Source organism: Apium graveolens, chromosome 2 (genome assembly GCF_009905375.1).
Source record: "Apium graveolens cultivar Ventura chromosome 2, ASM990537v1, whole genome shotgun sequence".
Classification (NCBI taxonomy): Eukaryota; Viridiplantae; Streptophyta; class Magnoliopsida; order Apiales; family Apiaceae; genus Apium; species Apium graveolens.
In genome coordinates, this window is record NC_133648.1 from 311,147,810 (window position 1) to 311,159,450 (window position 11,641).

At 30.2% G+C, this 11,641-nt stretch overlaps 2 protein-coding genes across 2 annotated transcripts; one reads left to right on the forward strand and one right to left on the reverse strand.

The window, feature by feature from the left end:
• The first annotated feature begins 264 nt into the window (after nt 1-264).
• On the forward strand, nt 265-3,302 carry LOC141708716 (thioredoxin H4-1-like). Its single transcript, XM_074512473.1, has 5 exons — nt 265-409; nt 1,208-1,278; nt 2,309-2,431; nt 2,648-2,770; nt 2,964-3,302. The coding sequence occupies exons 2-5, from the start codon at nt 1,258-1,260 to the stop codon at nt 3,111-3,113; spliced, it is 417 nt and encodes a 138-aa protein (XP_074368574.1). The 5' UTR covers nt 265-409; nt 1,208-1,257; the 3' UTR covers nt 3,114-3,302.
• A 239-nt stretch (nt 3,303-3,541) lies between these two features.
• On the reverse strand, nt 3,542-6,119 carry LOC141708715 (methylesterase 17). The gene is made up of 4 exons (XM_074512472.1): nt 5,689-6,119; nt 5,449-5,589; nt 4,153-4,287; nt 3,542-3,994 (listed from the first exon to the last, which is right to left on the reverse strand). The coding sequence occupies exons 1-4, from the start codon at nt 5,923-5,925 to the stop codon at nt 3,710-3,712; spliced, it is 798 nt and encodes a 265-aa protein (XP_074368573.1). The 5' UTR covers nt 5,926-6,119; the 3' UTR covers nt 3,542-3,709.
• Nucleotides 6,120-11,641: the final 5,522 nt, after the last annotated feature.

An 11,641-nucleotide genomic window follows, 5' to 3' on the forward strand; every position in this document is an offset into this window, starting at 1 on the left:
AGATTTACCACAACTGAATATATGCGAGCGTCTTAAATGAAAAAAAAACATGATTTGATATAATTCACTACGTTTTTAATTTTGATTATTTGTGTAGATGTCGTATAAATTTTTTCATTAATGAATTAATTATATGTAAAATAAGCTATGTACTGCAATTTCGTTTTATTTTAAATATTATTTTTGTTTAATTGATTAAAAAAACCCCAAACGTACAAATGGGCAAAACTTTACATCCAGATATCAGTTATTGCAGTAATAATTTTGAAAAGTTAGGCCTCGCGGTTAGGTTTATTATTTTCCTTCCTAATCAAATTTCCAGGAAGCTCTTCCTTTGTTCGCCTTTTGATCGTCATTTTTCTTTTAGCGGGGCACTCTTCGATTCCTACACAACTTATTAACTGCTAGGGTAATTTTCTGTCCTTTATTCGATAATGCACGGTAAAAAATTCCATATTTTAATCCCATCAAAATCAAATTATATTTGATAATTAGGGTTTCATTGTCATAATTAAACAACGCTCATAATGTGTAATGTGAACTTATTGATTCATTATTCGAAACTTTGTAGTGTGTGCATTTACAATTTTGATAGTAGTATTTGAATGATCACTTGTTTTTAAGGGAGTTCTTTTATTGATTTATGTAATTATGCATATTGTAATAATTTGATTCAACTCATTAGTGATCACATAAATCTTGATGAACCATGCCTTTTTTGATTTTGAATTCATTGATAAGGTTCTTCGTTAGGTTCTTTTGGCATGCCTTCTTAAAACCTGAGTTTTGTTAGGTAAGTTCATCGTGTATGTTGCAACAATATGCTTGATCAGGACAACAAGGTACATCTATAAGCGCGTCTTCAAAGAAATAGATTAGCCTTCACATTTTTAGGAGTAGGGATAAAATCTGTCTACATCGGAAACCTATTTAGGAGTGAGATATACATGGTATATTTGGATTGATTTGGTTTGCTATGTCAGTTAAAAGTGTAAGGTTAGTAAAGCCTCACTATTACTTGGATGGATTAAGGATGTTGCACTATAACATAGCTATCAATTCCCGCTCACTCCTATAAAATAAATGTTTGTACTGTTTTATACACATTTATACACTTGAATGGATATGCTTAGATTTATACACTATATGCATGTTTTTACTAGTAGTGATATGTTTGAATTTCCTCTAAAATTCTTTTTACTTTTAGGTCACTGGCTCACTGTTGTGTTATTACCGGGGTACAATTATCCATATTCCATGGGAGGTTGCTTATCCAAGGTAACTTATAATTTAATGAATTACATTATGAGATCGTTATGATTTTTTTTAAGTTAATTTTGGTTATATTTTCTAACGGATTTCCTGACAGCAAAGCTACCAAATTCATGCTCAAAGAGCTTAGTTACAAACCATAGTTCATTCAAATTAAGAAACTTAGGAAATAATGAGCAAAAGCACATGATCTTCTTCATGCTTATGAGCTTTAGCCTTGTTCTATAAAATCAAGTCATGCCCTCATCTTATGCTCTTCTTGATTACTATCAGCGTTATCCTTTGCACTAGCTGCTAGAACTACAGCCTGATCATGATAATCTGCAGCTTCCTGTGTAGATGATTTAACCATATCAGAGCTTGAATAGCCTGCAGTCTCTTGTGTGGATAACTCGCTCAAAGCAGAACGAAGATCATTCTCCTTTAGACCATCTTTAGAAACAGAGCAACCTAAAAAGTGGATGATTTAATCAGCATATTGTCATGTTTTGTTGTCTTGAAACCTCTAACCATCATATAGTAGCTAGGGATATTCTTATATTCCGGGAGGACGGCCTAGGGATGATCCATTCTCGAGTTTTGTTTATTAAAGTGTATTTTCTCCACTTCATTTTCTTCTTTGATTCGCTTTGCATCAGTTGTGCACTTTCTAGTTGATGCTTATAAATCCTCATCTTTCTATCATTTATTGCACTAGCTCGATAACTGACATTGTGGCAAAGCCAAGTTTATGTTTTCTGGTTATTTCTTGATCAGAAACATAACATATATTTTAAGGTTTTGATGGCTTATTTCTTGTATGAATTTTAAGGTTTTTATGGCTTATTTCTTGTATGTATTTAAATTTATATATGGCACTAATAGTATTGTATACTTATCTATATGCTAATTGCAACAAACAGGCAATGTAAGTAAATTATGCCTCACTTTGGACCTCTGGCCTTTCGTATTTTGTTAATATCAGTATGGAATTTATTAACTACAATTTCTGGTCATGATCGTAATGTCATTTTCTTCCATTTTGTCCATTTGATAGACTTTCAAAAGACGTGTTCAAAAGGTTCCTACGCAAAGGCTTGGTGGACAAAACCTGACAGCCATAACTGCTATCAATCAATGGGAAGAAAAGTTATCAGAAGCAAAAAGGGATAATAAAATCGTAAGTAAAATAAATTTTTTTTGCTTTATAAATTTCTCAGGTAGTTTATTAGTATTCAAGTTCTCTGTACTGAATATATAAGTTGATCTGCTGTGAATTAGCAACAACATAAGTAGTTTCTACTTTTCTATCGATGTTAGTAGCTAAAATCATCAAAGGTTTTTGCTATAAGTTTCATTTATCTCGTATTAATCTTTTCTTTTGACCAAATAATAGATGGTGGTAAGTTTTTGTGCATCATGGTGTGGTCCTTGTAAAGCAATCTCACCAGTTTTTGCTGAACTTGCTGACAAATATCCCTCTTTGATGTTCTTAACAGTGGACGTTGACGGACTAGCTGTAAGCTTTATCACTGACCTGCTAGTATTTCTCTCTTTTCCCATCAAAAAGAAGTGCAATTTAACTCTTCTTGGAGTAATAAATACTGAAAAATTGATTTGATATATGAGATTTATGAATTTTTCTGCTTACACACAACTTCATTTTAGCTTAATTTTTCCGTTTATGTTCTTGGTATTATGCTTCATTGCAGGAGTTCAGTACATCTTGGGATATCAAAGCCACCCCTACTTTTTTCTTCCTAAAAAATGGACGAGAAGTTGATAAACTTGTGGGGGCAAACAAGGAAGAGCTCCAAAAGAAGGTAGCAAGTGTTGCCAATTCTCAGACCAAGTTGATATAATTCTCTGTATTTAATCAATGTAACTATCATAAAAATAGATATACTTACCACTGTTTGGAAATGAGGAGAAAGCTTTAATTAAGTTAAAAGGACACTCATTTCCAGGCGAAGGGGAGTATATTGTGGGATCAAGTTGTAGATTAATTGATTAAATGCTTTGAATTGGCAATAAAATCTATTCATCTGATAGTTTTTTTATTTAAAGAGTTTGCCAATGTGATTTTAAACTTCATAAATCAACATGCTTCTGGCCCTCAGCCAAATGTTGTTAAATTCCTAAGATTGGAAGTCTTTTTAAAAACATATATCTCATTATATTATTAGTGTGTTCTTACAGCAAGTTATATTAAATGCTATAGTTTTGTTGTTTTTATTTTTTTATTGGCTTGCAATCAAGATGCGTAATTTGGGAGACTGTCACAAAAATGTTAACTTTAGATACTGGAAAATTGATTGAGGAATAATATAAATTTTTTAAGAATTTAAATAAAGGAGATACAAAGTTCAATTCATTCAATGATCTAAGGATGCATAATTACTTATGAATTCAATGGAGATAACTCTCATGTAGTAACGAGTGAAGGGGGGTAGTTTAATTACACAGCAGCAAGAGATGTTGCAGCCTTGATAAGCAAACCAAATAGCAGAAATGGGGTGGAGAAAAAAGGGCTGTGATCACTCTCCAGTTCATATACCTCTGATGGCGGCCATCTCTTGATCATCGCATCTTGTTGTTCTGGTTTAATCACTCTATCATCAGTTGTTCTGATATATATGCGAGGTACGCTATTAGTCACTTTCTCATCTTCCTCTTTGAATTTAGCAGACAGTAATGCTTGAATTGGCGCTGGTCTTAATAGCATTGCAGCTAATGTCGAGTCCTGAGTACCAATTACCAATATCATCATCACATGAAGCCTGTTATACGTCTTGATTCATGCATATGTAGTATGTTGATTACATCTATACAGTCGGTTATATTGTCACCAAAATGTGTATTCCTTTTGTAGCAGATATCTTATTAATTTGCTTTAGTTACCTCATTTGGGCTCATATGATAAATGATTTTGCGTTGTAAATCTTTCTTCACCACAGCACTGGTAGGAGGGTGATCTTGCCCCAATCCGAACTCAAAGTCATATGCATCACCAAAATCTGATAAATCTGGTACTCCCTGTTTAGAATTTGAATAGCTTCATTTAAAATTTGTATCTTGTTATAATTTAAATGAAGTACCAAATGTTCTAATCCACCATTATGGTTAATTTGATAAAAATAACAAGTTTGCTAAGTAGTTATTAGTCGTTAGATGTGTACATGTTCTTCCTCCTCTAATCAGCTTTACATAAAGATAAGAGATAAGCAATGTGTATTATTATGCTATCTCCACCCAAGAGTCAAGTGCGTGTTTTAAGTTGACCTTATCTTTGGTTTATAATATATTAGATGTAGTCAGAAAGTCAAGGCCACTACAAAGCCTGAGGGAACCAAAGCACCATCTCAAGGTTAATCTCTCTGATGTATTTCTTTAAAGCTGTAGGATTCGAAGAAAATGTTTAAAAGTTTACAGACAAGAGACATAATAGAAGTGGATTATGATTATGTTCTAGATTCACTTTCCTTCAATATCTGTCAGATTAATGATTCTATAATTATATAGGACTTGGTTAAAGTTTAGAGACGATATTATATAGTTTTAAAGAAAATTAAATTAGCAAAGAATGGCGTTTCAGAAAATGGGAAGTTAGATGTTTGAAAGAGATTAAATTTAGACAGATGATTATAGAATTCAGGAACAACAGAAGATGAATTTATGAAGCAAAACAAGGGGGGTGGGCAGATAATAATTGAGGAACCAGCTGGTAAGGTTGACTATGAAATAGTAATAATTCATACAAAGATTCCACCATATTTCATATACAAGCATTTTTTTTATTAGTTCTATTCTATTTTATCTCTATCATCTCCATAGGTTTACATCAACCAGATCATACCGCTATTTTTCATCCGGAAGTAGGGTTCAGATAGAGTCAAATATACGCACTTATTCCTCGGCTAAGAGTGATAAGAGAGTTATCGATACAAACTCTTGGGCAGGATGACCCGTACCCATGTGAGGAATACTTGTCCTTTCTCCACATGACCCCTTTACTCATTTATTTCTGAAATCTATCTACCAAACACTAATAAATTAATTAATATTACCAGAAAGAAATGAGTTTGAAGGACTTAAAATTGATATGAGGTCAGCCATTTCGGAAACTTCAGTCTCACGGTTTATTCAACAAGTGATTCTAGATTGGGATGTAATTGAAAAGTAAAAAAGCAAACTCACATCTTTAAGGTCTTGGGGAGTTGTAAGGCCTTCTTGGAGCATGGTAGCACCAACATAAACCGCAAGACTAATTTTCTTTGCAAATTTTGGAGTTGCTGCGGTCACACTCAGCCCTCCAGCGCTGTGGCCTACTAGTATAACCTGAGTGATCATCCTCATTATTAGACATTATTACATATATAAGCTTGTTACAATCTCGAAATTATTAGTAAAGAGTGGATGGTTTATAAACTAAATAACCTGATCATTTTCTGGCAAGACAGACATGAAGTCCATGAGTGGCTTGTTGTATTCTTCGAAAGAAAGAACCTTGTTAGCATCAGATTGATCGATGCCAGCACTTTTAAGGTCAATACACGAGACCTTGTAACCGGAATTTTCCATGAGACTTCTGATCTTGTACCAGCACCACCCTCCTCCACTTAGTCCATGTATCAGCACAAAGTGTGCCTGCATTCCTGCTATATCTGCTTTCATCTCTTCTCTTCTGTGATCTCTCTCTTTCAATGTTACTATGTCTTATAAATTACGTACTAGAGAAGTAGAGATGGTTGATTTATATATGCAAAAAAACATATATGTGTGCGAGCGTGTGAAGGTACGCAAATTATAGAAAATATTCCAGTCTTGGAGGGGGTCACTGGTGGCAGGGAATAGTTGTGGGTGTAATAGTTTATGCACTTATCTTGAGTTGGTACTTGTAACTTGAAACATATGTAGTGTCTCTATGAAAACAGTAATTTATTGTTTTTTTTACTCCAAAAACAATCTATTTGCACAAGGTCTAGCAGTATCGTCCTCGTTTTTTTATCAATACGAACTAATTAATTACAAACGCACACACCAGATATCAGAAATTGAACTCTTATTTCCCTGCAACGGGGTAAAAACTTAACCCGTGCAGTAACCGTTATTGACCAAACTCTTGTGTAATGATACGAGAGTTTTGTATACTAGGTCGGACATCCAGAATGTAGAAACGGACATATGCCATGTACTACTTGTTACTTTTCAAAAGGACAGCTCACAGGAGTAACGGATATTAGACATTTTGGACAATCCAAAACAAAAGGCCAACAAAACTACTATATGTATGGTTGAATGATGTGATTAATTGTTTGCTTATCAACTTGAAAATTGATTTTTAACTAATAATTGTCGGGTGGTGACAGTTACCTGTTTATATAAAAATAAATAAATTAAAATTTGCAGGCCGACAATATGCTCTCAATTTTCTTGTATATGTGACACATTCAATTTCTGACTATATATGCTGTTTTATTGCTAGCTGTTTCCTCTTATTTGTCAAAAAAAAATTCAATCATACAAAAAAATGGAAATCCTATAAATCATGTAAGGATCCATTTGTTTCACAGAAATTATTTTTCAGAAAGATATTTTTCAAATTTTTTGGTGTTTCTTTCGTAAAAGGGAAAAAACATTTTCCCTTTGAAAAATACCTACTTAGAAAATGTTTTATTTTCTCGAAAAATAACTTCCGCTCCTTCGCTCCTGAGAATGTTTTCCAAATTTGTAAAACAAACGCAGGAAAATAGTTTCTATTAACGAAATCAAATACAAGAAAATAACTTATTTTCCAAAAAAAATTCTTGAAAATATTTTCCGGAATCAGGTTATTTTTCTCGAAACAAACGGAGCCTAAATCTGTGACCACATTATAAAGAAGAATAAACATTTTTTTGTATTTATTATTTTCCATTTTAACTTAATTATCCTGCCTGTACGGGACCAAATGACTAATGTAGGTGGTGAATTGGTTACTTTAAGTTGGTCCTAACAGGAGACTCTGTATATTTCTGGTAGAGAAAGATAAACTACAAGTTTGATGAAATAAATGCATTCAAATTTCAAATTGCATTTACAATAGTTATCGTGACATCAGATCAGAGACATCACAAAGTTGAATATTTATTCATTGGATTGCTGTTGTAGGTGAAGATAAGCACAAGTTTGATAAAATATATTCAAATTTCTCTCCAAATTAAGTATTCATCTCAGAATGGTTGTGATTTTACCCCAACTTGAACTGCATTTAATTATCACTTTATAGCTCCCTCCATTTCATTTTTTGATTTCAATATTCTATTTTTAAAAAAAACACATATTATTATTATAAGCAGATTTATATTGTGTCTGTTTGGTAAACCTTATTTAAGTAACTTATGACTTAAATCGGATAAGTGATTGATAAGTGATAAGTTGATAAATGCTTATAAGTTATACAAGTGTTTGGCTAATTTAACTTATAAATCAGAATTTTTTTTATTTAAATAAACTAAAATAAATAATTTTTAAATATAATTATCTTAATTCTTGAATTTTAAGTTTTGTTAACATTTAAAAAAATATTTTTAAAAACTAAAGTTAATAAACAAAACAAAAAATCAAAATAAGTTGAGAAAAAAGTACGTTGCTAACATTCAACTTATCAGCTTATAAGTTGTAAATTCAACTTATAAGTTGGGTAGACAAACACTCATCGATAAGTTGTTGCGGACTTATAAATTAATAAGCCCACTTAATAGATTTCCCAAACATGCCAATTATAGAGGTTTTATTATTAAATATAAATTGTAATTATATAAATATTTTTTTGTGCTCTCAAGTTTTTTGTTAAAGAATATGACGGAAGAGAATATATGGGGAAGTAAGAGAATGAGAAAATTTTCCTTTTAACATGCTCTGAGTTTTTTTTATAAGATAAGAAAAAAAATTAAAAAGTGATAAAAGGGAAATATTTTAAAGTTTTATGTGAGAGCTTTCCTATCAATTATCCCATTTTTTTGGTAAAAAGATATATGGAGAGAAGTATTCAAAAATTCCCTCTCTCAATTTTTCAATTCATATTTCAGAAAATTCGGGGAGCACAATTTGGAAAAGAAATTTTGTGCATAATTTGGAACAAAAAGTTAAGAAACTTTTTTAGTTTTTTTAATCATAGATAACCTGCAGCCGCTAACCTTTGGGTGCGTACCGAGTAAACTAAGTGGGCTTATGTAAAATGGACCAAAATATCATTTGGATGTAAAACGGTCAAAATTATCATTTCTGAAAATTATGGTTCAAAATGTCATTTTAACACGGTACATCATGTGTAGATTTTGGAAAATAACTCAAACACTGCACGATATAACGTTTTGCTTCCTTTTTTTAATTTTTAAAAGCCCTCGCATTACTTCATGAACGTTATGATTTATTTTAATTTTTTTCTTATTTTGTGCTTATTTTGATGTGTTGTTTAGGGTACGGAAACATTATTTAATGTTATATTTTTGATAATTTTTCTTATTTAATATTTTTAAAATTGAAGAATATGTGATAATTTAATAATTTTTAATATTCTAAGGTTCATTAATCCTCTTTTGAATTTAAGAAATATTAAAAAAAATAAAAATAAAACATAGACTGACGTTTAGGATGTAGAGTCTAGGGTCATAAACCCTAGAGCCTAAACCCTAATTTAAGCTGGGTTTAGGGTAAGAATCAATAATATAAATTTTAAGTTAAACAATTTAAAATTTAAGTCTATAACTTAATTTAATAATTTTTAACAATTTAGGCTACATCAATCCTTTTTTGATTTTAAAAATAATTTAAAATTATTTTTTATGATCGTAGGGTTTAACAATTTTTTATTTAGGTTTTAAAAATATTATTTTAAAAAATATAAATAGTGTTTTTAAGGTCAAAATGCTCCAATTCGCGTTACTTAATCTAAAGTTATTTCCCATTTCATTTACAAAAAAGCTAACCAAGATGATTTATAGTCTTACGTTTTGTTTATTAAAAAAAGAAAGAAAACAAGCAAACGTGAAATGAAATAATGTTATCCGAAAATGCTGAATGAAATATTGTTATAAAATGATATTTTGAAATATTATTTTTAAAATTAATATTTTAAATCATTTTTAACTCAAAGGAGGGCAACGTGTACAAGTGCTGAACATAGATATGTTGTCGGATAAAGTGGTCTGAGGGCAGTTGTTTTTCCAAGAAAAAGAATCCAGTAACATCCATTGAAAGTGACCAGTACTACCAGCCCATCGGAAATTGTGCCCTCAATGATTCCAGATTCCTATAGCCTTACATGGGAGCAAGAGCAAGATAGGCCTGGAAGTTGTAGGGTGTTACCTCCCCCAATCCAAACCCTTTTAATTTTTTACACGAGTTTTAAGATAAATACAAAAAATAATTTTAGAACTTATTTTTCAATCTTTTTTTAATAAAAATATATTTTTTAAATTTTGAAAAGATTAAAAAAATATGAATTATGAATTTATACATCTTAAATTACGTATAACGGTTAAAGGAATATATAATATTGGACGGAGGGAGAAAAATCGAAGTGTTTGGATTGTTTTAAGCACTTTCAAAAGTTATTTTTTATGATCCTCGTATAATAATATATTATTATACATATTTTCAGTTATCTGAGATCAAACTTTATGATTTCATTTTAACAAGCCTCCTCAATTTACAACTTTATTTTATTTTTCAATCTTATTTATTACATGTAAGTGTAATATTGTCCAAACTTCTATTCCGTTTATATTTTTTTTTTTGACGTAAGCTTTTTTACTTATAATTTAGTATCTGTTCTGATAACGCGGTAGGGGAGAATCGAACCTTGGTGATTCGATAAGGCATAGTCCTCATTTACCACATGAGCTACACCGTTACCCCTTATATTATTTTTAAAACTAAAAAAGGAGATCAAAGTTACTCCTCACCACTGAGGAGTGGTTTTAGAAAAAAGGCCTCAAAATACAATTATTTATAGGACAAATTATTTTAAATGTCATTTTTTGAAATTATAACTCTAAATGTCACTTCAAAATTATTTTTCAAATCCTGTTTTCCTTACATATAGAAACGCAACTTCGGTTGGCGTTTTTTGATTTTATTTTCCTTTTTTTATTAATTTCATAATTTAAAATCACGTTTTGAGCCCTATAACAACACTTGATCTTACTTTTTTAACAATAAAACAAAAATTAAAATACATTTTCATTAATTTTCATTAATATTTGAAATTTTCATGCATTTTTTCTTGAGTTTTAAAATATTAAAATTTCAAGTTATTTTTTTAAAATTTAAGCGTAGGCCTTAATTTAATATTTTTTTAATGTTTTAGTGTTCAATAACTCACCATTTGGGTTTTAGTAACGTTTAGAAAAAAAAACACAATGATTTAGGGTTTAGATGTATAAACCTTAATTTAATCTAGGGTTTACCTAGGAACCAAATTCTAATAACAATTATTAATATTTTAGGGTTCATCAATTTTGAATTTGGGTTTTAAAAATATCAAAATATTTATAAAGCTGAATAAAATACGAACAAAATACCCCTTAAAATAAACTTTTAAGATTAAGAACTAGGGTTGCAAATGAACAGAGTTATTTGTGAACAAAATTCGGGATTAACTTGTTAAATGAACTCGGTTGGGTTCGGTTTCTTAAGCGAGATGGTCTTGAACATGAAAATGAGTTTGGATAAATAAATGAGTAGAGCCTAACTTTTTGTGTGTTCAGCTTTTACTCGGCTCGTTTAGTTCGGGTTCGGACTCGGCTCGAACTCAGTAACTCGACTCCGCTCGGAGAATTTTTTTATTTATTATAAATAATAACGTATTATTGATCACTTAAATATTTTTATTAGTATAATTTTTATCATTTATTAATAATTTAATTATTTTAGAATTTTTATTTATTTTCTAAATTTAACACTTAATTTTTTCGTAAGTAACTATCAAATTGTTATCATGATAATTTCATCTACAATTCTTCATATTTCACAAAGATCATTAAATAACTTTTAATTTACATAAACCAAATTTAAGTAAAACAACAAAACATAATAAAATTTTGATATCGTCATTTTTAAAACTAATATATAATTTATAAAGTTACGAATGTCTTAATAATGAAAAATAAAATTGGATATATTATTAAAAATCGTCTTGAAAATTAAAATAATATAAATTAAGAAACAAGTGTTACGTATGGGTGTGCGTATATAATTATAAGATAAGACTAGTAGTTGATCTTGATACAACTTGTAAAATTATAAATTATAATTTAAGGTTATTATATTGAGACATATATGCAAACTTTTAGTGGACAACTCGACTCGGCTCGAGTTCGTCTCAACTCAGTTATTCGTGAACAAA